General features: G+C 48.9%; 1 protein-coding gene across 1 annotated transcript in view; it reads left to right on the plus strand.

Annotated features, from left to right (window-relative positions):
• Nucleotides 1–21,262: 21,262 nt before the first annotated feature.
• The window catches only part of LOC144675346 (chondroitin sulfate synthase 2-like), a 55,333-nt gene continuing 49,639 nt past the window's right edge, over nucleotides 21,263–26,956 (plus strand). Inside the window, exons 1-2 of the mRNA XM_078536179.1 lie at nucleotides 21,263–21,632; nucleotides 21,722–22,008. Of these exons, the coding sequence (XP_078392305.1) occupies nucleotides 21,737–22,008 (272 nt within the window). The 5' untranslated portion in view covers nucleotides 21,263–21,632; nucleotides 21,722–21,736. The remainder of the gene's footprint in view (nucleotides 21,633–21,721; nucleotides 22,009–26,956) is intronic.

Genomic DNA, 26,956 nt, shown 5'->3' on the forward strand with positions numbered 1-26,956 from the left:
GGATTTTTCTCTCTCTCTGTTTGGGATTTTTTTCTCTCTCTCTCTTTGGGATTTTTCTCTGTCTCTGTTTGGGATTTTTCTCTCTCTCTGTTTGGGATTTCTCTCTCTCACTGGGATTTTTCTCTCTCTCTGTTTGGGATATTTCTCTCTCTGTTAGGGATTTTTCTCTCTCTCTCTCTGTGGGATGTTTCTCTCTCTCTGTTTGGGATTTTTCTCTCTCTCTGTTTGGAATTTTTCTCTCTCTCTGTTTGGGATTTATCTCTCTCTCTGTTTGGGATTTTATTCTCTCTTTTTTTGGGATTTTTCTCTCTCTCTATTTGGGATTTCTCTCTCTCTCTGTTTGGGATTTATCTCTCTCTCTGTTTGGGATTTTTCTCTCTCTCTGTTAGGGATTTTTCGCTCTCTCTGTTTGGAAATTTTCTCTCTCTCTCTGTTTGGGATTTTTCTCTCTCACTGGGATTTTTCTCTCTCTCTGTTTGGGATTTTTTTCTCTCTCTGTTTGGGATTTTTCTCTCTCTCTGTTTGGGATTTATCTCTCTCTCTGTTTGGGATTTTTCTCTCTCTCTCTGGGATTTTTCTCTCTCTCTGTTTGGGATTATCCCTCTCTGTTTGGGATTTTTCTCTCTCTCTGTTTGGGATTTTTCTCTCTCTGTTTGGGATTTTTCTCTCTCTCTGTTTGTGATTTATCTCTCTCTCTCTGTTTGGGATTTTTCTTTCTCTCTGTTTGGGATTTTTCTCTCTCTCTGTTTGGGATTTTTCTCTCTCTCTGTTTGGGATTTATCTCTCTCTCTCTCTGTTTGGGATTTTTCTCTCTCTCTGTTTGGGATTTTTCTCTCTCTCTGTTTGGGATTTTTCTCTCTCTCTGTTTGGGATTTTTCTCTCTCTCTGTTTGGGAGTTTTCTCTCTCTCTGGGATTTTTCTCTCTCTCTGTTTGGGATTTATCTCTCTCTCTGTTTGGGATTTTTCTCTCTCTTTTTGGGATTTCTCTCTCTCTGTTTGGGATTTTTCTCTCTCTGTTTGGGATTTTTCTCTCTCTCTGTTTGGGATTTTTCTCTCTCTCTGTTTGGGATTTTTCTCTCTCTGTTTGGGATTTTTCTCTCTCTCTGTTTGGGATTTTTCTCTCTCTGTTTGGGATTATTCTCTCTCTCTGTTTGGGATTTTTCTCTCTCTCTGTTTGGGATTTTTCTCTCTCTCTGTTCGGGATTTTTCACTCTCTCTGTTTGGGATTTTTCTCTCTCTCTGTTTGGGATTTTTCTCTCTCTCTGTTTGGGATTTCTCTCTCTCTCTATTTGGGATTTTTCTCTCTCTCTGTTTGGGCTTTTTCTCTCTCTCTCTGTTTGGGATTTTTCTCTCTCCCTGTTTGGGATTTTTCTCTCTCTGTTTGGGATTTCTCTCTCTCTCTTTTTGAGATTTTTCTCTCTCTCTGTTTGGGATTTTTCTCTCTCTCTGTATGGGATTTTTCTCTCTCTCTGTTTGGGATTTTTCTCTCTCTCTCTGTTTGGGATTTTTCTCTCTCTCTCTGGGATTTTTCTCTCTCTCTGTTTGGGATTTTTCTCTCTCTCTCTCTTTGGGGTTTTTCTCGCTCTCTGTTTGGGATTTTTCTCTCTCTCTGTTTGGGATTTTTCTCTCTCTCTGTTTGGGATTTCTCTCTCTCTTTGGGATTTTTCTCTCTCTCTGTTTGGGATTTTTCACTCTCTCTGTTTAGGATTTTTCTCCCTCTCTGTTTGGGATTTTTCTCTCTCTCTTTTTGGGATTTTTCTCTCTCTCAGTTTGGGATTTCTCTCTCGCTCTGTTTGGGATTTTTCTCTCTCTCTGTTTGGGATTTTTCTCTCTCTCTCTGTTCGGGATTTTTCTCTCTCTCTGTTTGGGATTTTTCTCTCTCTCTGTTTGGGACTTTTTTCTCTCTCTCTCTCTGGGATTTTTCTCTCTCTCTGTTTGGGATTTTTCTCTCTCTCTGTTTGGGATTTCTCTCGCTCTCTGTTTGGGATTTTTCTCTCTCTCTCTCTTTGGCGTTTTTCTCTCTCCCTGTTTGGGATTTTTCTCTCTCTCTGTTTGCGATTTTTCTCTCTCTCTCTCTTTGGGGCTTTTCTCTCTCTCTGTTTGGGATTTTTCTATCTCTCTCTCTTTGGGGTTTTTCTCTCTCTCTGTTTGGGATTTTTCTCTCTCTGTTTGGGATTTTTCTCTCTCTCTGTTTGCGATTTTTCTCTCTCTCTGTCTGGGATTTTTCTCTCTCTCTGTTTGGGATTTTTCCCTCTCTCTGTTTGGGATTTCTCTCTCTCTGTTTGGGATTTTTCTCTCTCTCTGTTTGGGATTTTTCTCTCTCTCTGTTTGGGATTTCTCTCTCTCTCTGTTTGGGATTCTTCTCTCTCTGTGTTTGGGAATTTTTTCTCTCTCTGTTTGGGATTTTTCTCTCTCTGTTTGGCATTTTTCTCTCTCTCTGTTTGGGATTTTTCTCTCTCTCTGTTTGGGATTTCTCTCTCTCTCTGTTTGGGATTTCTCTGTCTCTCTGGGATTTTTCTCTCTCTCTGTTTGGGATTTCTCTCCCTCTCTCTGTTTAGGATTTTTCTCTCTCTCTCTCTTTGGGATTTTTCTCGCTCTCTGTTTGGGATTTTTCTCTCTCTCTCTCTTTGGGGTTTTTCTCGCTCTCTGTTTGGGATTTTTCTCTCCCTCTGTTTGGGATTTTTCTCTCTCTCTGTTTGATTTTTTTCTCTCTCTCTCTTTGGGATTTTTCTGTCTCTCTGCTTGGGATTTTTCTCTCTCTCTGTTTGGGATTTCTCTCTCTCTCTGTTTGGGATTTTTGTCTCTCTCTGTTTGGGATTTTTCTCTCTCTCTGTTTGGGCTTTTTCTCTCTCTGTTTGGGAATTCTCTCTCTCTCTGTTTGGGATTTCTCTCTCTCTCTGTTTGGGATTGTTCTCTTCCTCTGTTTGGGATTTTTCTCTCTCTCTTTTTGGGATTTTTCTCTCTCTCTGGGATTTTTCTCTCTCTCTGTTTGGGATTTTTCTCTCTCTCTCTTTGGGATTTTTCTCTCTCTCTGTTTGGGATTTTTCTCTCTCTCTGTTTGGGATTTTTCTCTCTCTCTGTTTGGGATTTTTCTCTCTCTCTCTTTGGGATTTTTCTCTCTCTCTGTTTGGGATTTTTCTCTCTCTCTATTTGGGATTTTTCTCTCTCTGTTTGGGATTTTTCTCTCTCTGTTTGGGATTTTTCTCTCTCTCTCTCTTTGGGATTTTTCTCTCTCTCTTTTTGGGATTTTTCTCTCTCTCTGTTTGGGATTTTTCTCTCTCTCTGTTTGGGATTTTTCACTCTCTTTGTTTGGGATTTTCCTCTCTCTCTTTTTTTGGGATTTTTCTCTCTCTCTCACTGGTTCTCTCTCTCTCTGCGATCTCTCCCTCTCTGTGCTCCCCTTCACTCTCTTTCACTCTGGAATTTCTCCCTTTCTCTCTGGGATCCCTCACCCTCTCCCTCTGGCATCTCTCTCTGTGGGTTCTCTCTGGGATCTCCCTATCTCTCTGGATCCCATTCTGGAATCTCTCTTGCCATCTGTGATCTCTCTAACTCTGGGATTTTTCTTGCTCTTAGATGTTTCTCTCCAGGGTCTCTCTTAACCTCTGCCTTTGAACCCTCTCAGGGGCATCTCTCACCTCCCTCTAGATTCTGAGATCTTTCTCCCTCTCTGGAATAATTTACTCTGGAATCTACCTCTCTCTCACTGGGATCTCTCACTCTCTCTGGGTTATCTGTCCACATCTCTCTCTGGGATCTCTCACACACACACACACACTCACACAAACACACACAGATACACGCACACACTAGGATCTCTATCTCTCTCTGTGATCTCTCCTCTCTCACTGTGATGTTTCTCTCTCCCTCTGCTGGGATCTCTCTGTACTCTGTTTTGCTGGGATCTGTCTCTCTATGGGATCCCTCTCTCTGGGATTGCTCCCTCAGAGATCCATTTCTATGGGATCCCTCTCTCTAGGATCTCTCTCTCTGGGATCACTTTCTCTGGGGCCTCTCTTCCTCTCTGGGATCCCTCTCTGTGGGACCCCTCTTTCTTGGATCACTCTCTCCGGGATCAATCATTCTGGGATTCCTTTCTCTCTGGGGTCTCTGTCTCCATTTCTCTGAGATTCTGGGATCTCTCTGTCTCTTTCTCTCCCTCTCTGACTGGGATCTCTTTGACTGGGATCTCCCTCGCACTGGGATCTCCCTCTCTGTCTCTCACTGAGATCTCTCACTCACTGGGATCCCTCTCTCTCTCTCTCACTGGGATTTCTCTCTCACTGGGATCTCTCATTGGGATCACTCTCTCTCTCTTTCTCTGGGATGTCTCTCTCTCCCACTGGGATCTCTCTATCCCTCTCATTCTGATATCTCCCCCTCTCTCTCTCTCACTGGGATCTCTCTTTCACTCTTGCATCTCCCTCTCTCTGGGATATCCCTTTTCCCTCACTAGGATCTCTCACTCTCTCTGGGATCTTTCTCTCACTATCTCATTCTGAGATCAGTCCTTCTTGTTCTATTTCTCTCTGGGATCTCTACCTTTCTGGGATTCTCTCTCTCTCTCTGGGACCCCTCTCTGTTTCTGGGTCCTTTATCTCTCACAGACACTGGGATAAGAACAAAGAACAAAGAAAAGTACAGCACAGGAACAGGCCCTTCGGCCCTCCAAGCCTGCGCCGATCATATTGCCTGTCAAACTAAAACATTTTGCACTTCCGGGGTCTGTATCCCTCTATTCCCATCCTATTCATGTATTTGTCAAGCTGCCTCTTAAACACCACTATCGTTCCTGCTTCCACCACCTCCTCTGGCAGCGAATTCCAGACACTCACTACCCTCTGCGTAAAAAACTTGCCCCGCACATCTCCTCTATAGTTTTCTCCTCTCACCTTAAATCTATGTCCCCTAGTAATTGACTGTTCCACCCTGGGAAAAAGCTTCTGACTATCTACTCTGTCCATGCCACTCATAATTTTGTAAACTTCTATCAAGTCGCCCCTCAATCTCCGTCGCTCTAGTGAGAACAATCCGAGTTTCTCCAACCTCTCCTCACAGCTAATAACCTCCAGACCAGGCAGCATCCTGGTAAACCTCCTCTGCACCCTCTCCAACGCCTCCATATCCTTCTGGTAATGTGGTGACCAGAATTGTACGCAATATTCCAAGTGTGGCCTAACCAAGGTTCTATACAGCTGCAGCATGACTTCCCAGCTTTTATACTCAATACCCCTGCCGATGAAGGCAAGCATACCATATGCCTTCCTGACTACCTTATCCACCTGCGTTACCACTTTCAGTGACCTGTGGACCTGTACACCCAGATCCCTCTGCCCATCAATGCACTTAAGGGTTCTGCCATTTACTGTATAATTCCTGCCTGTATTAGACCTTCCAAAATGCATTACCTCGCATTTGTCCAGATTAAACTCCATCTGCCATTTCTCCGCCCAAGTCTCTAACCGATCTATATCCCGTTGTATCCTTTGACAATCCTCTTCACTATCTGCAACTCCTCCAACCTTAGTGTCATCTGCAAACTTACTAATTAGCCCAGTTATATTTTCCTCCAAATCATTTATGTATACTACAAATAGCAAAGGTCCCAGCACTGATCCCTGCGGAACACCACTAGTCACAGCTCTCCATTCAGAAAAGCACCCTTCCACTGCTACCCTCTGTCTTCTATGACCAAGCCAATTCTGTATCCATCTTGCCAGCTCACCTCTGATCCTGTGCGACTTTACCTTCTGTACCAGTCTGCCATGGGGGATCTTGTCAAAGGCCTTACTGAAATCCATGTAGATAACATCCACTGCCCTTCCATCGTCAATCATCTTTGTCACTTCCTCGAAAAACTCGATCAAGTTAGTGAGACACGGCCTCCCCTTCACAAAACCATGCTGCCTCTCACTAATACGCCCATTTGCTTCCAAATGGTAGTAAATCCTGTCATGAAGAATCTTCTCCAGTAATTTCCCTACCACTGACGTAAGGCTCACCGGCCTGTAATTTCCTGGATTATCCCTGCTACCCTTCTTAAACAATGAAAGAACATTGGCCATTCTCCAGTTCTCTGGGACCTCACCCGTAGCCAGTGAGAGAGAGAGAGATCCCAGTGAGAGAGAGAGAGATCCTAGTGTGTGTGTGATAGAGAGAGAAAGATCCCAGTGAGAGAGAGGGGTCCTAGTGTGTGTGTGTGTGAGAGACACAAGCTCCCTCTCGTATCTCTCTCTCTCTCACTGGGATCATTCTCTCTCTATTACACACACACTGGAATCTCTCTCTCTCTAACTGGGATCTCCCCCTCTCTCCTCTCACTGGGATCACTCTCTTTCTCTCTCTCCCTCTGTCTGGGATCTCCCTCTCTCTGGGATCTCTCTCTCTCTCACACACACACTAGGACCCCTCTCTCTCACTGGGATCTTTCTCTCTCTATCACACACACACTGGGATCTCTCCCTCTCTCTCTCACTGAGACCACTCTCTTTCTCTCTCTGGGATCTCCCTCTGTCTAGGATCTCTCTCACAATGGGATTTCTCTCTCTCACACACACACTAGGATCTCTCTCTCTCTCACTGGGATCTCTCCCTCTCTCACTGGATCTCTCTCTCTGACTAGGATCTCCCTCTCACTGGGATCTCTCTCTCACTCACTGTGATCTCCCTCTCACTGGAAACTCTCTCTCTCACTGGGATCTCTCTCCGTAACTTGGAAGTCCCTCTCTCACTGGGATCCCTCTCTCTCACTGGAATCTGTCTCTCTCTCAGTGGGATCACTCTCTCTCTCTCACTGGGATCTCGGTCTCTCTCTCTCTCTCCCACTGAAATCTCCCTCTCACTTGGATCCCTCTCTCTCACTGGGATCTCTCTCTCACTGGGATCTCCCTCTCCCACTGGCATCTCCCACTCTCTCTCACTGGGATCTCTCTCTCTCTCTTGCTCACTGAAATCTCCCTCTCACTTGGATCCCTCTCTCTTACTGGAATCGCTCTCTCACTGGGATCTTTCCCACTCTCACTGGATCTCTCCCTCTGTCTGACTGGGATCTCCCTCTCACTGGGATCTGTCCCTTTCACTCACTCAATGGGATTCTCTCTCTCACTGGGATTTCTCTCTCTCTCACTATCTCTCTCTCTCTCACTGGGATCTCTCTCTCTCACTCACTCACTGGGACATCTCTCGCTCTCACTGGGTATCTCTCACTCTCTCTCACTGGAATCTCTCTCTCTCTCTCTCTTTCTCTCACTGGGTATCTCTATCTCACTGGCATCTCTCTCTCTCTCTCGGTGGGACCTCACTCACTCTCTCTCTCACTGGACCCCCTCTGTCACTGGCATCTCTCTCTGTCACTGGCATCTCTCTCTCTCACTGGCATCTCTCTCTCTCACTGGAACCCCTCTCTCACTGGCATCTCTCTCTCTCACCGGAACCCCTCTCTCACTGGCATCTCTCTCTCTCACTGGAACCCCTCTCTCACTGGCATCTCTCTCTCTTATTGGGATCTCTCTCCCTCACTTTTTCCTCACTGGAACCTCTCTCTCTCTCACTGGAAGCTCTCTCTCTCTCATTGCGAACTCCCTCTCTCACTGGCATCTCCCTCTTTCTCTCATTAGGATCTCTCCCTCTCCCTCACTGGTATGTCTCTCTCTCACTATTTCTCTCACTGGAAACTGTCTCTCACTGGCATTTCTCTCTCTCTCACTCTCTCTCGCTGGGACCCCTAACTCACTGGCATCTCTCTCACTGGGATCTCTCTCTCACTGGGATCTCTCCTACACAATGGGATTCTCTCTCTCTATCACACACTCACTGGGATCTCTCTCTCTCTCTCTCTCACTGGGATCTCTCTCTCTCTCTTTCTCACTGGAACATCTCTCTCTCAATGGGATTCTCTCTCTTTCTTAATGGGATTCTCTCTCTCACTGGGATCTCTCTCTCTCACTCACTCACTGTGATCTCTCTCTATCTCTCACTGGATATCTCTCTCTCTCACTGGGATCTCTGTCTCTCTCTCACTGGCATGGCTCTCTCTCTCTCTTTCTTTCTCTCACTGGAACGTCTCTCTCTCACTGGCATCTCTCTCTCTCTCACTGGGATTTCTCTCTCTCAATGGGATTCTCTCTCTCTCTCAGTCACACACTGGGATCTCTCTCTCTCTCTCTCACTGGAACCTCTCTCTCTCTCAATGGGATTCTCTCTCTTTCTCAGTGGGATCTCTCTGTCTCTCTCTCTCTTTCATTCTCTCACTGGAACCTCTCTCTCACTGGCATCTCGCTCTCTCTCTCACTGGCACCTCTCTCACTGGAACCTCTCTCTCTCAATGGGATTCTCTCTCTCTCTCACTGGGATCTGCCTCTCCCACTAGCATTTCCCTCCCACTCTCATTGGGATCTCTCTATCTCTCATTGGCATGTCTCTCTCAATCTTTCTTTCTCTCACAGGAACCACTTTTTCACTGGCATCTCTCTCTCACTGGGACCTCTCTCCCTCTCTCACTGGAACCTCGCTCTCTCACTGACATCTCTCTCTCAATGGGATTCTCTCTCTCTCTCTCTCAGTGGGATCTCTCTCTCTCTCTCTCTCACTGGGATCTCTCTCACTCTCTCTCTCACAGGAACCTCTCTCTCTCACTGGCATCTCTCTCTCTCCAATGGGTTTCTCTCTCTCTCACTGGCATCTCTCTCACAAACTGGGATCCCTATCTCTCAATGGGATTCTCACACTCACTCACTGGGATTCTCCCTCTCTCGCTGGGATCTTCTCATTCTACTGGCATCTCTCTCTCTCTCTCATTGGCATCTCCCTCTCTATTTCTCACTTTTTCCTCTCTCTCTCTCTGACTGGAAGCAATCTCTCTCACTGGAATGTCTCTATCTCTCTCTCTTTATCTCACTGGGTATCTCTCTCTCATTGGCATCTCTCTCTCTCTCTCGCTGGGACCTCTCTCACTCTCTCTCTCTCTCTCACTGGAACCCCTCTCTCACTGGCATCTCTCTCTCTCTTATTGGGATCTCTCTCCCTCACTTTTTCTCACTGGAACCTCTCTCTCTTTCAATGGGATTCTCTCTCTGTCACTGCGAACTCCCTCTCTCACTGGCATCTCCCTCTTTCTCTCATTGGGATCTTTCCCTCTCCCTCACTGGTATGTCTCTCTCTCTCACTATTTCTCTCACTGGAAACTGTCTCTCACTGGCATCTCTCACTCTCTCTCTCTCACTGGATAGCTCTCTCACTGGGATCTCTCTCTCTCTCACTGGCATCTCTCTCTCTCTCTCTCACTGGCATCTCTCTCTCTCTCTCACTGGCATGTCTCTCTCTCTCTCTCTCACTGGCATGTCTCTCTCTCTCTCTCTCTCACTGGCATCTCTCTCTCTCTCTCACCGGAACCCCTCTCTCTCTCACTGGAACCTCTCTCTCTCTCATTGGGATCTGCCTCTCCCACTGGCATCTCCCACTCTCTCTCACTGGGATCTCTCTCTCTCCCTCGCTCACTGAAATCTCCCTCTCACTTGGATCCCTCTCTCTTACTGGAATCGCTCTCTCTCACTGGGATCTTTCCCACTCTCACTGGATCTCTCCCTCTGTCTGACCGGGATCTCCCTCTCACTGGGATCTGTCCCTTTCACTCACTCAATGGGATTCTCTCTCTCACTGGGATTTCTCTCTCTCTCACTATCTCTCCCTCTCTCACTCTCTCACTGGCATCTTTCTCTCTCTCTCTCACTGGGATCTCTCTCACTATCTCTCTCTTTCACTCTCTCACTGGCATCTTTCTCTCTCTCTCTCACTGGGATTCTCTCTCTCTCACTCACTAACTGGGACATCTCTCACTCTCTCTCACTGGAATGTCTCTCTCTCTCTCTCGTTCTCTCACTGAGTATCTCTATCTCACTAGCATCTCTCTCTCTCTCTCGCTGGGACCTCACTCACTCTCTCTCTCTCACTGCAAACTCCCTCTCTCACTGGCATCGTCCTATTTCTCTAATTAGAATCTCTCCCTCTCCCTCACTGGTATGTCTCTCTCTCACTATTTCTCTCACTGGAAACTGTCTCTCACTGGCATTTCACTCTCTCTCTCTTTCTCTCTCTCTCTCTCACTGGGATCTCTCTCTCTCTCAATGGGATTCTGTCTCGTTCTTAATTGGATTCTCTCTCTCTCTCTCACTGGCATTTCTCTCTCACTGGAATCTCTCCCTCTCACTGGCATCTCTCCCTCTCTCTCACTGGAAGCTCTCTTACTCTCATTGCGAACTCCCTCTCTCACTGGCATCTCCCTCTTTCTCTCATTAGGATCTCTCCCTCTCCCTCACTGGTATGTCTCTCTCTCACTATTTCTCTCACTGGAAACTGTCTCTCACTGTCTTCTCTTCTCTCTCTCTCTCACTCTCTCTCTCTCTCACTGGGACCCCTCTCTCACTGGCATCTCTCTCTCACTGGGATCTCTCTCTCTCTCTCACTGGGACGCCGCTCTCACTGGCATCTCTCTCTCACTGGGATCTCTCTCACTCTCTCTCACTGGGATCTCTCTCCCTCTCTCACTGGGACCCCGCTCTCACTGGCATCTCTCTCTCACTGGGATCTCTCTCACTCTCTCTCACTGGGACCCCTCTCTCACTGGCATCTCTCTCTCACTGTGATCTCTCCTTCACAATGGGATTCTCTCTCTCTATCACACACTCACTGGGATCTCTCTCTCTCTCACTGGGTCTCTCTCTCTCTCTTTATCACTGGAACCTCTCTCTCTCAATGGGATTCTCTCTCTTTCTTAATGGGATTCTCTCTCTCTCTCTCACTGACATTTCTCTCTCTCTCACTGGAATCTCTCCCTCTCACTGGCATCTCTCCCTCTCTATCACTGGGATCTCTCTCTCACTGGGATCTCTCTCTCTCTCTCTCTCTCTCTCTCTCTCACTGGAACGTCTTTCTCCAAGGGACTATCTCTCTCTCTCTCACTGGGATCTCATTCGCTCACTCACTCACTGTGACCTCTCTCTCTCTCTCACTGGCATCTCTCTCTCTCTCACTGTGATTTCTCTCTCTCAATGGGATTCTCTCTCTCACTGGGATTTCTCTCTCTCTCTCACTATCTCTCTCTCACTCTCTCTCACTGGCATCTCTCCCTCTCTCTCACTGGGATCTCTCTCTCTCTCTCACTCTCTCTCACTGGCATCTCTCCCTCTCTCTCACCGGGATCTCTCTCTCTCTCTCACTCTCTCTCATTGGCATCTCTCTCTCTCTCTCACTGGGATCTCACTCTCTCACTCACTCACTGGGATCTCCCTCTATCTCTCACTGGAACCTCTCTCTCCAAGTGATTCTCTCTCTCTCTCTCACTCACTGACTGGGATCACTCTTTCTCTCTCTCTCACTGGGATCTCTGTCCCTCTCTCTTTCTCATTGGAACCTCTCTCTCACTCAATGGGATCTCTCTCTCTCTCACTGGCATCTCTCTCTCTCTCTCTCAGAGGAACCTCTCTCTCTCTCAATGGGATTTTCTCTCTCTCACTGGGATCTCTCTCTCACTGGGATCTCCCACTCCCACTGGCATCTCCCACTCTCTCTCACTGGGATCTCTCTCTCTCCCTCGCTCACTGAAATCTCCCTCTCACTTGGATCCCTCTCTCTTGCTGGAATCGCTCTCTCACTGGGATCTTTCCCACTCTCACTGGATCTCTCCCTCTGTCTGACTGGGATCTCCCTCTCACTGGGATCTGTCCCTTTCACTCACTCAATGGGATTCTCTTTCTCACTGGGATTTCTCTCTCTCTCTCTCACTATCTCTCTCTCTCTCTCTCTCTCACTGGCATCTTTCTCTCTCTCTCTCACTGGGATTCTCTCTCTCTCACTCACTAACTGGGACATCTCTCGCTCTCACTGGGTATCTCTCACTCTCTCTCACTGGAATGTCTCTCTCTCTCTCTCTTTCTCTCACTGAGTATCTCTATCTCACTGGCATCTCTCTCTCTCTCTCGCTGGGACCTCACTCACTCTCTCTCCCTCACTGGAAGCTCTCTCTCTCTCATTGCGAACTCCCTCTCTCACTGGCATCTCCCTCTTTCTCTCATTAGGATCTCTCCCTCTCCCTCACTGGTATGTCTCTCTCTCACTGGAAACTGTCTCTCACTGGCATTTCTCTCACTCTCTCTCTCTCACTGGAAGCTCTCTCTCTCACTGGGACCCCTCTCTCACTGGCATCTCTCTCTCACTGGGATCTCTCACAGGAGCCTCTCTCACTGGCATCTCTCCCTCTGTCTCTTTCACTGGATTCTCCCTCTCTCACTGGGATCTCTCTCTCTCTCAATGGGATTCTCTCTCTCTCTCACTGGGATCTCACTCTCTCACTCACTCACTGGGATCTCTCTCTATCGCTCACTGGCACATCTCTCTCCAAGTGATTCTCTCTCTCTCTCTCACTCATTCACTGGGATCACTCTTTCTCTCTCTCTCACTGGGATCTCTGTCCCTCTCTCTTTCTCATTGGAACCTCTCTCTCTCTCAATGGGATTCTCTCTCTCTCTCACTGGCATCTCTCTCTCTCTCTCTCTCACTTGGACCCCTCTCTCTCTCTCGCTCTCTCAGAGGAACCTCTCTCTCTCTCAATGGGATTTTCTCTCTCCCACTGGCATCTCTCCATCTCTCTCTCACTGAAATCTCCCTCTCACTTGGATCCCTCTCTCTTACTGGAATCGCTCTCTCTCACTGGGATCTTTCCCACTCTCACTGGATCTCTCCCTCTGTCTGACTGGGATCTCCCTCTCACTGGGATCTGTCCCTTTCACTCACTCAATGGGATTCTCTTTCTCACTGGGATTTCTCTCTCTCTCACTATCTCTCTCTCTCTCTCTCACTGGGTATCTCTATCTCACTGGCATCTCTCTCTCTCTCTCGCTGGGACCTCACTCACTCTCTCTCTCTCACTGCAAACTCCCTCTCTCACTGGCATCGTCCTATTTCTCTAATTAGAATCTCTCCCTCTCCCTCACTGGTATGTCTCTCTCTCACTATTTCTCTCACTGGAAACTGTCTCTCACTGGCATTTCTCTCACTCTCTCACTGGAAGCTCTCCCTCTCACTGGGACCCCTCTCTCACTGGCATCTCTCTCTCACTGGGATCTCTCTCTCTCTCACTGGGATCTCTCTCTCTCTCTCTTTCTCACTGGAACCTCTCTCTCTCAATGGGATTCTCTCTCGTTCTTAATGGGATTCTCTCTCTCTCACTGGAATCTCTCCCTCTCACTGGCATCTCTCCCTCTCTCTCACTGGGATCTCTCTCTCTCTCTCTCTCACTGGAACGTCTTTCTCCAAGGGATTATCTCTCTCTCTCACTGGGATCTCATTTGCTCACTCACTCACTGTGACCTCTCTCTATCTCTCACTGGATATCTCTCTCTCTCACTGGCATCTCTCTCTCTCTAACTGTGATTTCTCTCTCTCAATGGGATTCTCTCTCTCTCTCAGTCACTCTCTGGGATCTGTCTCTCTCACTGGGATCTCTCTCTCTCTCTCTTTCTCAATGGGATTCTCTCTCTTTCTCAGTGGGATTCTCTCTCTCTCTCACTGACATCTCTCTCTCTCACCGGGATCTCTCTCTCTCACTGGGATCTCTCACAGGAGCCTCTCTCACTGGCATCTCTCCCTCTGTCTCTCTCACTGGATTCTCCCTCTCTCACTGGTATCTCCCTCTCTCACTGGGATCTCTCTCTCTCAATGGGATTCTCTCTCTCTCTCCCTTACACACTGGGATCTCTCTCTCTCTCAATGGAATTCTCTCTCTCTCTCTCACACACTGGGATCTCTCTCTCTCTCAATGGAATTCTCTCTCTCTCTCTCTCCAGGATCTCTCTCTCACTCACTCACTATGATTCTCCCTCTCTCATTGGCATCTCCCTCTCTCAATGGGATTCTCTCTCTCTCAATGGGATCTCTATCTCACTTACTCACTGGGATTTTCTCTCTCTCACTGGGATCTCTCTCTCCCACTAGCACCTCTCTCTCTCTCAATGGGATTCTCTCTCTCTCTCTCACTGGGAACTGGTTTCTCTCTCTCTCTCTCACTGGGATCTCTCTCTCTCTCAATGGGATTCTCTCTCTCTCTCACCAGGATCTCTCTCTCACTCACTCACTGTGATTCTCTCTCTCTCACTGGCATCTCTCTCTCTCTCTCATTGGGATACCTCTCTCTCTCACTGGGATCTCTCTCTCACTGGGATCTCTCTCTCTCTCACTGGAACCTCTCTTACTGGCATCTCTCTCTCTCTCACTTGGACCCCTCTCTCTCTCTCTCACTGGACCCTCTCTCTCTCTCTCACCAGGATCTCTCTCTCACTCACTCACTGTGATTCTCTCTCTCTCACTGGCATCTCTCCCTCTCTATCACTGGGATCTCTCTCTCTCTCTCACTGGAACGTCTTTCTCCAAGGGATTATCTCTCTCTCTCACTGGGATCTCATTCGCTCACTCATTCACTGGGATCACTCTTTCTCTCTCTCTCACTGGATATCTCTCTCTCTGGGATCTCTCTCCCTCTCTCTTTCTCATTGGAACCTCTCTCTCTCTCAATGGGATTCTCTCTCTCTCTCACTGGCATCTCTCCATCTCTCTCTCTCTCAGAGGAACCTCTCTCTCTCTCAATGGGATTTTCTCTCTCCCACTGGCATCTCCCACTCTCTCTCACTGGGATCTCTCTCTCTCTCTCGCTCATTGAAATCTCCCTCTCACTTGGATCCCTCTCTCTTACTGGAATCGCTCTCTCTCACTGGGATCTTTCCCACTCTCACTGGATCTCTCCCTCTGTCTGACTGGGATCTCCCTCTCACTGGGATCTGTCCCTTTCACTCACTCAGTGGGATTCTCTCTCTCACTGGGATTTCTCTCTCTCTCACTATCTCTCTCTCTCTCTCTCACTGGCATCTTTCTCTCTCTCTCTCACTGGGATCTCTCTCTCTCTCTCACTGGGATCTCTCTCTCTCACTCACTAACTGGGACATCTCTCGCTCTCACTGGGTATCTCTCACTCTCTCTCACTGGAATGTCTCTATCTCTCTCTCTTTCTCTCACTGGGTATCTCTATCTCACTGGCATCTCTCTCTCTCTCGCTGGGACCTCACTCACTCTCTTTCTCTCACTGGAAGCTCTCTCTCTCTCATTGCGAACTCCCTCTCTCACTGGCATCTCCCTCTTTCTCTCATTAGGATCTCTCCCTCTCCCTCACTGGTATGTCTCTCTCTCACTATTTCTCTCACTGGAAACTGTCTCTCACTGGCATTTCTCTCACTCTCTCTCTCTCACTGGAAGCTCTCCCTCTCACTGGGACCCCGCTCTCACTGGGATCTCTCTCTCACTGGGATCTCTCTCTCTCTCACTGGGATCTCTCTCTCTCTTTCTCACTGGAACCTCTCTCTCTCAATGGGATTCTCTCTCGTTCTTAATGGGATTCTCTCTCTCTCACTGGAATCTCTCCCTCTCACTGGCATCTCTCCCTCTCTCTCACTGGGACCCCGCTCTCACTGGCATCTCTCTCTCACTGGGATCTCTCTCACTCTCTCTCACTGGGATCTCTCTCTCTCTCACTGGGACCCCTCTCTCACTGGAAGCTCTCTCTCTCACTGGGACCCCGCTCTCACTGGAAGCTCTCTCTCTCACTGGGACCCCGCTCTCACTGGCATCTCTTTCTCGCTGGCATCTCTCCCTCTCTCTCACTGGGATCTCTCTCTCTCTCTCACTGGGACCCCTCTCTCACTGGCATCTCTCTCTCACTGGGATCTCTCCTTCACAATGGAATTCTCTCTCTCTATCACACACTCACTGGGATCTCTCTCTCTCTCACTGGGTCTCTCTCTCTCTCTCTTTCTCACTGGAACCTCTCTCTCTCAATGGGATTCTCTCTCTTTCTTAATGGGATTCTCTCTCTCTCTCTCACTGGCAACTCTCTCTCTCACTGGCATCTCTCCCTCTCTATCACTGGGATCTCTCTCTCTCACTGGGATCTCTCTCTCTCACTGGAACGTCTTTCTCCAAGGGACTAACTCTCTCTTTCACTGGAATCTCATTCGCTCACTCACTCACTGTGACCTCTCTCTCTCTCTCACTGGCATTTCTCTCTCTCACTGGGATTTCTCTCTCTCAATGGGATTCTCGCTGTCTCTCAGTCACTCCCTGGGATCTGTCTCTCTCACTGGGATCTCTCTCTCTCTCTCTCACTGGAACCTCTCTCTCTCAATGGGATTCTCTCTCTCTCTCAATGGGATTCTCTCTCTTTCTCAATGGGATTCTCTCTCTCTCTCACTGGGATCTCTCTCTCTCACCGGGATCTCTCTCTCTCACTGGGATCTCTCACTCTCTCTCTCTCACTGGCATGTCTCTCTCTATTTCTCTCTCTCACTGGAACCTTTCTCTCTCACTGGCATCTCTCTCTCTCTCTCTCTCACTTGGACCCCTCTCTCTCTCTCTCACTGGAACCTCTCTCTCTCTCAATGGGATTCTCTCTCTCACTGGGATCTCTCTCTCTCTCTCTCACTTGGACCCCTCTCTCTCTCTCTCACTGGAACCTCTCTCTCTCTCAATGGGATTCTCCCTCTCTCACTGGGATCTCTCTCTCTCTCACTGGGATCTCTCTCTCTCTTTCACACACTGGAACCTCTCTCTCAGTGGCATCTCTGTTACTGGGATCTCTCTCTCTGTCTCTCACTGGGATTCACCCTCTGTCACTGGGATCTTCTCTTTCTACTGGCATCTCTCTTTTTCTCTCATTGGGATCTCTCTCTCTCTCACTGGGATCTCTCTCTCACTCACTTACTGGGATTCACCCTGTCTCACTGGGATCTTCTCTTTCTACTGGAATCTCTCTCTCTCTCACTGGGACCTCTGTCTCTCTCAGTGGAACCTCTCTCTCTCACTGGCATCTGTCTCTCTCACCAGGATCTCTTTCTCTCAATGGCATTCTCTCTCTCTATCACTGGGATCTCTCACTCTCTCTCACTGGGTCTCTCTCTCTCTCTCTCACTGGCACCTCTCCCTCTCAATGGGATTGTGTCTCTCTCCCTCTCCCACTGGGATCTCTCTCTCTTTCATTGGGATCTCCCTCTCTCACTTGGACCCCTGTCTCTCCCTCACTGGGATCTCTCTCTCTCACTGGGATCTCTCTCTCTCTCACTGGGATCTCTCTCTCTCACTGAGATCTCTCTCTCTCACTGGGATCTCTCTCTCTCTCACTGGGATCTCTCTCTCTATCACTGGGATCTCTCACTCTCTCTCTCTCTCACTGGGTCTCTCTCTCTCTCTCTCTCACTGGCACCTCTCCCTCTCAATGGGATTGTGTCTCTCTCCCTCTCCCACTGGGATCTCTCTCTCTTTCATTGGGATCTCCCTCTCTCACTTGGACCCCTGTCTCTCCCTCACTGGGATCTCTCTCTCTCACTGGGATCTCTCTCTCTCTCTCACTGGGATCTCTCTCTCTCACTGGGATCTCTCTCTCTCACTGGGATCTCTCACTCTCTCTCTCTCTCACTGGGATCTCTCTCTCTCTCTCACTGGGATCTCTCTCTCTCTCTCTCACTGGGATCTCTCTCTCTCACTGGGATCTCTCACTCTCTCTCTCTCACTGGGATCTCTCTCACTCTCTCTCTCACTGGGATCTCTCTCTCTCTCTCTCTCACTGGGATCTCTCTCTCTCACTGGGATCTCTCTCTCTCTCTCTCACTGGGATCTCTCTCTCTCTCTCTCACTGGGATCTCTCTCTCTCACTGGGATCTCTCTCTCTCACTGGGATCTCTCACTCTCTCTCTTTCTCACTGGGATCTCTCTCTCTCTCTCACTGGGATCTCTCTCTCTCTCTCTCACTGGGATCTCTCTCTCTCACTGGGATCTCTCTCTCTCTCTCTCACTGGGATCTCTCTCTCTCACTGAGATCTCTCTCTCTCACTGGGATCTCTCTCTCTCTCACTGAGATCTCTCTCTCTCACTGGGATCTCTCTCTCTCTCACTGGGTCTCTCTCTCTCTCTCTCTCACTGGCACCTCTCCCTCTCAATGGGATTGTGTCTCTCTCCCTCTCCCACTGGGATCTCTCTCTCTTTCATTGGGATCTCCCTCTCTCACTTGGACCCCTGTCTCTCCCTCACTGGGATCTCTCTCTCTCACTGGGATCTCTCTCTCTCTCTCACTGGGATCTCTCACTCTCTCTCTCTCTCTCACTGGGATCTCTCTCTCTCTCTCACTGGGATCTCTCTCTCTCTCTCTCTCACTGGGATCTCTCTCTCTCACTGGGATCTCTCACTCTCTCTCTCTCACTGGGATCTCTCTCTCTCACTGGGATCTCTCACTCTCTCTCTCTCTCTCACTGGGATCTCTCTCTCTCACTGGGATCTCTCTCACTCTCTCTCTCACTGGGATCTCTCTCTCTCTCTCTCACTGGGATCTCTCTCTCTCACTGGGATCTCTCTCTCTCTCTCTCACTGGGATCTCTCTCTCTCTCTCACTGGGATCTCTCTCTCTCTCTCTCACTGGGATCTCTCTCTCTCACTGGGATCTCTCACTCTCTCTCTCTCACTGGGATCTCTCTCACTCTCTCTCTCACTGGGATCTCTCTCTCTCTCTCTCACTGGGATCTCTCTCTCTCACTGGGATCTCTCTCTCTCTCTCTCACTGGGATCTCTCTCTCTCTCTCTCACTGGGATCTCTCTCTCTCACTGGGATCTCTCTCTCTCACTGGGATCTCTCACTCTCTCTCTTTCTCACTGGGATCTCTCTCTCTCTCTCACTGGGATCTCTCTCTCTCTCTCTCACTGGGATCTCTCTCTCTCACTGGGATCTCTCTCTCTCTCTCTCACTGGGATCTCTCTCTCTCACTGAGATCTCTCTCTCTCACTGGGATCTCTCTCTCTCTCACTGGGATCTCTCTCTCTATCACTGGGATCTCTCACTCTCTCTCTCTCTCACTGGGTCTCTCTCTCTCTCTCTCTCACTGGCACCTCTCCCTCTCAATGGGATTGTGTCTCTCTCCCTCTCCCACTGGGGTCTCTCTCTCTTTCATTGGGATCTCCCTCTCTCACTTGGACCCCTGTCTCTCCCTCACTGGGATCTCTCTCTCTCACTGGGATCTCTCTCTCTCTCTCACTGGGATCTCTCTCTCTCACTGGGATCTCTCACTCTCTCTCTCTCTCTCACTGGGATCTCTCTCTCTCTCTCACTGGGATCTCTCTCTCTCTCTCTCTCACTGGGATCTCTCTCTCTCACTGGGATCTCTCACTCTCTCTCTCTCACTGGGATCTCTCTCTCTCACTGGGATCTCTCACTCTCTCTCTCTCTCTCACTGGGATCTCTCTCTCTCACTGGGATCTCTCTCACTCTCTCTCTCACTGGGATCTCTCTCTCTCTCTCTCACTGGGATCTCTCTCTCTCACTGGGATCTCTCTCTCTCTCTCTCACTGGGATCTCTCTCTCTCTCTCTCACTGGGATCTCTCTCTCTCACTGGGATCTCTCTCTCTCTCACTGGGATCTCTCACTCTCTCTCTTTCTCACTGGGATCTCTCTCTCTCTCTCTCACTGGGATCTCTCTCTCTCTCTCTCACTGGGATCTCTCTCTCTCACTGGGATCTCTCTCTCTCTCTCACTGGGATCTCTCACTCTCTCTCTTTCTCACTGGGATCTCTCTCTCTCTCTCACTGGGATCTCTCTCTCTCTCTCTCTCACTGGGATCTCTCTCTCTCACTGGGATCTCTCTCTCTCTCTCTCACTGGGATCTCTCTCTCTCTCTCACTGGGATCTCTCTCTCTCTCTCTCACTGGGATCTCTCTCTCTCACTGGGATCTCTCACTCTCTCTCTCTCACTGGGATCTCTCTCACTCTCTCTCTCACTGGGATCTCTCTCTCTCTCTCTCACTGGGATCTCTCTCTCTCACTGGGATCTCTCTCTCTCTCTCTCACTGGGATCTCTCTCTCTCTCACTGGGATCTCTCTCTCTCACTGGGATCTCTCTCTCTCACTGGGATCTCTCACTCTCTCTCTTTCTCACTGGGATCTCTCTCTCTCTCTCACTGGGATCTCTCTCTCTCTCTCTCACTGGGATCTCTCTCTCTCACTGGGATCTCTCTCTCTCTCTCTCACTGGGATCTCTCTCTCTCACTGAGATCTCTCTCTCTCTCACTGGGATCTCTCTCTCTCTCACTGGGATCTCTCTCTCTATCACTGGGATCTCTCACTCTCTCTCTCTCACTGGGTCTCTCTCTCTCTCTCTCTCACTGGCACCTCTCCCTCTCAATGGGATTGTGTCTCTCTCCCTCTCCCACTGGGATCTCTCTCTCTTTCATTGGATCTCCCTCTCTCACTTGGACCCCTGTCTCTCCCTCACTGGGATCTCTCTCTCTCACTGGGATCTCTCTCTCTCTCTCACTGGGATCTCTCTCTCTCACTGGGATCTCTCACTCTCTCTCTCTCCACTGGGATCTCTCTCTCTCTCTCACTGGGATCTCTCTCTCTCTCTCTCACTGGGATCTCTCTCTCTCACTGGGATCTCTCACTCTCTCTCTCTCACTGGGATCTCTCTCTCTCACTGGATCTCTCACTCTCTCTCTCTCTCTCACTGGGATCTCTCTCTCTCACTGGGATCTCTCTCACTCTCTCTCTCACTGGGATCTCTCTCTCTCTCTCTCACTGGGATCTCTCTCTCTCACTGGGATCTCTCTCTCTCTCTCTCACTGGGATCTCTCTCTCTCTCACTCACTGGGATCTCTCTCTCTCACTGGGATCTCTCTCTCTCTCTCACTGGGATCTCTCACTCTCTCTCTTTCTCACTGGGATCTCTCTCTCTCTCTCTCACTGGGATCTCTCTCTCTCTCTCTCACTGGGATCTCTCTCTCTCACTGGGATCTCTCTCTCTCTCTCACTGGGATCTCTCACTCTCTCTCTTTCTCACTGGGATCTCTCTCTCTCTCTCACTGGGATCTCTCTCTCTCTCTCTCTCACTGGGATCTCTCTCTCTCTCTCTCTCACTGGGATCTCTCTCTCTCACTGGGATCTCTCTCTCTCTCCCGCGATCTCCCCGGGCAGGATCTCAGTATCAGAAGTGACGTTTGGGAGGCGGAGCGAGGAGGTGACACGTAAAAAGGAGAAACTTTAAACTCAGAGACAGAGAGAGAGACAGAGAGAGAGAGATAGAGAGAGGGAGAGAGGGAGCGGGGGATCCAGATAGACAATCAATGTGATAGAGAGAAGGAGAGAGAGAGAGAGAGAGAGTGATAGTGATAGTGAGAGGGAGAGAAACCCCCTCCTTTCCGGCCGGTTACTTTGTAACAAAGAAACTAGCGGCTGATCAAAGGGATCTGGGGATCGGGGGATTCCCGTCCCAGCCCCGATCGCTGATTCCCAATTCTTCCCAGTGATCCTCAATTATTCCCGGTGATTCCCGATAATCCCCGGTGATCCTGGATTATTCCCGTCTATACTCGGTGATTCCCGGTGTTCCCCTGTTATTCCCGGTAATTCCCGGTGTTTCCCAGTGATTCCAGTGATTCCCGGTGCTCCCCTGTTATTCCCGGTGTTTCCCAGTGATTCCGGTGATTCCCAGTGCTCCCCTGTTATTCCCGGTGTTTCCCAGTGATTCCGGTGATTCCCAGTGCTCCCCTGTTATTCCCGGTGTTTTCCAGTGGTTCCGGTGATTCCCAGTGTTTCCCAGTGGTTCCGGTGATTCCCAGTGTTTCCCTGCTATTCCTGGTTATTCCCAGTGATTCCGGGTCGGGATGAGACTCTCCATGCTCCTGGCTCTGGTCCGGCCGGTGGGGCCAGTGGTGATTGGGGTGTCTCTGGGATTCACCCTGAGTTTATTGAGCAGTGGGTGGGGCGAGGAACCATGTTCCCAACCCCGGGAAGGTGCAGGGATCCGGGGAAGGAAACCCAGCTCCGTGGCTGCTGCTCCCGGAGGAGAGAGTGAATCCAAGTGGCAGGAATTCGAACCCAGGATTGTCCCGTATAAAGCGGCAAGTGTGAAAAACCCAGGCAAGAAAACTGTCAGGTAAGGGAATGGGATCGGGAATGAGATTGGGAAGGGGTTTGGGGAAGAAGTTGGGGGACTAGGATCAGGGAATGGGATCTTGGTCGGGAAATGGGATTAGTGAATAGGTTCAGGAGTGGAGAATGGGGAGAGGAGGGTGCAAATGAGGCACAAAGGTAAGGGGGTGGAGGGGTTACAGGGGCAGAGTGTAGGATTGGGATCAGGATCTGGGAATGAGGGAGCAGAGGATTGAGAGTTAGATGGACAGGAATGTGATTGGGATTGTGAAAGGGATCAGGAGCTAAGGTTGTAGAGATAAGCCAGGGAACTACAGACCAGTGAGTCTCACGTCAGTGTTAGGGAAACTATTGGAGAAAATTCTGAAGGAGAGAATCTATCTCCACTTGGAGAGGCAAGGTTTGATCAGGGATAGTCAGCATGGCTTTGTCAGAGGGAGGTCATGCCTGACAAATTTCATTGAACTTTTTGAGGAGGTGACCAGGTGTGTAGATGAGGGTAGTGCAGTTGATGTAGTTTATATGGATTTCAGCAAAGCCTTTGACAAGGTTCCACATGGGAGACTTATAAAGAAGGCAAATGCACATGGGATACAGGGTAATATGATAAGGTGGATTCAAAATTGGCTTAATTGTAGGAGGCAGAGGGTGATGACAGAAGGCTGCTTTAGTGACTGGAAGCCAGTGTCCAGTGGCGTACCACAGGGATCTGTGCTCGGTCCCCTATTAGATGACTATGTGAGGGGTAGGATTAGTAAGCTTGCGGATGACACAAAGATTGGCCGGGTGGTTAACAGTGAGGTTGAGTGTCTTGGGCTACAGGAAGATATAGACGGGATGGTCAAATGGGCAGATAAGTGGCAGATGGAATTTAACCCTGAAAAGTGTGAGGTGATGCACTTTGGAAGGAGTAATTTGACAAGGAAGTATTCAATGAACGGCATGACACTAGGAAGTTCTGAGGAACAAAGGGACCTTGGTGTGTATGTCCATAGATCTCTGAAGGCAGAGGGGCATGTTAGTGGGGTGGTGAAAAAGGCATATGGGACACTTGCCTCTAACAATCGAGGCATAGATTACAAAAGTAGGGAGGTCATGTTGGAGTTGTATAGAACCTTGGTGAGGCCACAGCTGGAGTACTGTGTGCAGTTCTGGTCGCCACATTATAGGAAGGATGTGATTGCACTGGAGGGGGTGCAGAGGAGATTCACCAGGATGTTGCCTGGGATGAAACATTTAAGTTATGAAGAGGTTGGATAGACTTGGGTTGTTTTCGTTGGAGCAGAGAAGACTGAGGGGCGACCTGATCGAGGTGTACAAGATTATGAGGGGCATGGACAGGGTGGATAAGGAGCAGCTGTTCCCCTTAGTTGAAGGGTCAGTCACAATGGTACACAAGTTCAAGGTGAGGGGCAGGAGGTTTAGGGGAGATGTGGGGAAAAACCTTTTTACCCAGAGGGTGGTGACGGTCTGGAATGCACTGCCTGGGAGGGTGGTGGAGGCGGGTTGCCTCACATCTTTTAAAAAGTACCTGGATGAGCACTTGGCACATCATAACATTCAAGGCTATGGGCCAAGTGCTGGTAAATGGTATTAGGTAGGTAGGTCAGGTATTTGTGCAGACTCGATGGGCCGAAGGGCCTCTTCTGCACTGTGATTCTGTGATTCTGATTCTGTGATGTGAATGGGTTCAGGGATTGATGAATGGGGACTGGGACTCAAGTCGGTGAATGGGAATAAGGACTCCTTTGGGGGAATGGATTAGGAATTAGACCGGGGTAGGAATCAGGAATCAGTTGATGGAATTTAGATCTGGAATGAGATAGGGACAAGGACATGAATTCGGAATGGGTTGGGAGAAAAGAATAGGATACAAATCTAGATTGGGATAGAGGTGTGAATGGACTGCAGTTTCTAGGTTTGTGTTAGCAGGTGTTTGTTAACCAGAGCTCACACTCCTCTCCCCTCCTATCCCATAATATCTACACTGCACCTGACAACATGATCTCTCACACACACATCATCCCCAAGACAACTGGAGTCTCCAGGAACTAATCCACTTCTCCAGTGTTCATCTTCAATTGTATATGTGGGTCTTCATCAGCAGGGCCAGCCCTCGCCTGAACTGGCACTGGACAGTGATCAGGAGCAGGAACCCTGGCTGATTCCCCCTCTCTCTCTAACCCAGGGATCACTGGACAGTGATCAGGAGCAGGAACCCTGGCTGATTCCCCCTCTCTCTCTAACCCAAGGGTCACTGGACAGTGATCAGGAGCAGGAACCCTGGCTGATTCCTCCTCTCTCTCTAACCCAGGGGTCACTGGACAGTGATCAGGAGCAGGAACCCTGGCTGATTCCCCCTCTCTCTGTAACTCAGGGGTCACTGGACAGTGATCAGGAGCAGGAACCCTGGCTGATTCCCCCTCTCTCTCTAACTCAGGGGTCACTGGACAGTGATCAGGAGCAGGAACCCTGGCTGATTCCCCCTCTCTCTCTAACCCAGGGGTCACTGGACAGTGATCAGGAGCAGGAACCCTGGCTGATTCCCCCTCTCTCTGTAACTCAGGGGTCACTGGACAGTGATCAGGAGCAGGAACCCTGGCTGATTCCCCCTCTCTCTGTAACTCAGGGGTCACTGGACAGTGATCAGCAGCAGGAACTGTGCTAATTTTTCTCTTGTTAAATTAGGAAGCTAACATAAAAGGGAGTTCCAAAGTCTTCTCTAGGTATATAAATAGTCAAAGGCAGTAAAATGAGGAGTGGGGCTGATTAGGGACCAAAAAGAGGATTTACATGTGGTCTCTCGGTCTTTACCAAGGAATAAGATATTCCCCAGCCCACGGTAAAAGAGGAGGAAATTCAGATCTAGAAGGGTTTAAAATTGCTGTGGAGGAGATATTGGGTAGAAGTTGATAAGGCACCAGGACTGGCTGAGATGTATCCAATGATAATGAGGGAAGTGAGAGTGGAATTGGGGAAGGCACTGGCCAGAAATTTTCATCCTTCCCTAGACTCAGCCGATGGTGCCAAAGGACTGGAGAAATGTAAATGTTACATCCTTGTTCAAAAAAGGACATAAAGATAAGCTTAACAATCACACTTTAACCTCGGTGAGGGGAAAACTTCTAGAAACAGTAATTTGGGACAAAATGAATAGTCACTTGGACAAAGGTAGGTTAAATACAGAAAGCCAGCTCAGATTTCTTAAGGGAAAATCATGGTTAACTAACTTATTGGAGTTTTTTGAACAGGCAACAGAGATGGTTGATGAGGGTAATGCTGTTGATGTGCCATACATTGGCTTCCAAAAGGCGTTTGATACAGTGCCACACAACAGGCTTGGGAGCACAGTTGTAGCTCATGGAATAAAAGGGGCAGTAGCAACGTGGGTATGGAATGAGCAAGGTGACAGGAAACTGAGAGTTGTGGTTGATGGGTGTTTCTTGTGCATTTTTAAAATTCATTCACGGGATGTTGGCTTCGCTGGCTGGTCCAGCATTTATTGTCCATCCCTAGTTGCCCTTGAGAAGGTGGTGGTGAGCTGCCTTCTTGAACCACTGCAGTCCATGTGGTGTAGGTACACCCACAGTGCTGTTAGGGAGGGAGTTCCAGGATTTTGACCCAGCGACAGTGAAGGAACGGCCGATATATTTCCAAGTCAGGATGGTGAGTGACTTGGAGGGGAACTTCCAGGTGGTGGTGTTCCCATCTACCTGCTGCCCTTGTCCTTCTAGATGGTAGTGGTTGTGGGTTTGGAAGGTGCTGTTGAAGGAGCCTTGATGAGTCCCTGCAGTGCATCTTGTAGATGGTACACACACTGCTGCTACTGTGCGTCGGTGATGGAGGGAGTGAATGTTTGTGGATGTGGTGCTAATCAAGTGGGCTGCTTTGTCCTGGATAGAGTCAAGCTTCTTGAGTGCTGTGGGAGCTACATTCGTCCAGGCAAGTGGGGAGTATCCCATCACGCTCCTGACCTGTTCCTTGTAGATGGTGGACAGGCTTTGGGGAGCCAGGAGGTGAGTTACTCGCTGCAGGATTCCCAGCCTCTGACCAATGGATTTTGCATTGAGACATTGCTGGGAGACCAGTACCCCTGTGGGTGTGCAGAAGCGGCGTAGGTGGGGAGCGACAGGAAACATAGAGGTTAATGGATGATATTCAGGCTGGGGGAAGGTTTGTAGTGGAGTTCCCCCAGGGGTCTGTGCTGGGACCCTTGCTTTTCCTGATGTATATTAATGACCTTGACCTTGGTGAACAGGGCACAATTTAAAAATTTGTGGATGATACAAAACTTGGTAGCAGTGTGAACTGTGAGGAGGACAGTGTAGAACTTCAAAAGGACACAGACAGGTTGGTGAAATGGGCAGACAGGTGACAGATGAAGTTCAATGTGGAGAAATGTGAAGTGATTCATTTTGGTAGGAAGAACATGGAGAGACAATATAAGATAAAGGGGGTGCAGGAGCAGAGGGGCCTGGGTGTATTTGTGCATACGTTGTTGAAGGTTGCGGGAGAGGTGGAGAGAGCGGTAAATAAAGAATACAGTATCCTGGGCTTTATTAATATGGCATAGAGTATAAGAGCAACGAGGTTATGTTGAACTTGTAGAAGTCACTAGTTTGGCCTCAGCTGGACACTGGACTTTAGGAAGGATGTGAAGGCATTGGAGAGAATGCAGAAAAGATTCACAGAGGGAATGGTTGAGAGCAACATTGATCGCGGTATTAAAAATTATCAATGGTCCAGAAAGAGTACTGCTGCGAACAGGTACATCACTGTATAACACTGGGATATAATAGTGCTGGGGATGGGTCTGTCACTGTATAAGACTGGGATATAATACTGCTGGGGATGGCTCTGTCACTGTATAACACTGGGGTACAGTACTGGTGGGGACAGGTCTGTCACTGTATAACACTGGGGTACAGCACTGGTGGGGACAGGTCTGTCAC

Source organism: Cetorhinus maximus, unplaced genomic scaffold (assembly GCF_964194155.1).
Source record: "Cetorhinus maximus unplaced genomic scaffold, sCetMax3.hap1.1 HAP1_SCAFFOLD_964, whole genome shotgun sequence".
Classification (NCBI taxonomy): domain Eukaryota; kingdom Metazoa; phylum Chordata; class Chondrichthyes; order Lamniformes; family Cetorhinidae; genus Cetorhinus; species Cetorhinus maximus.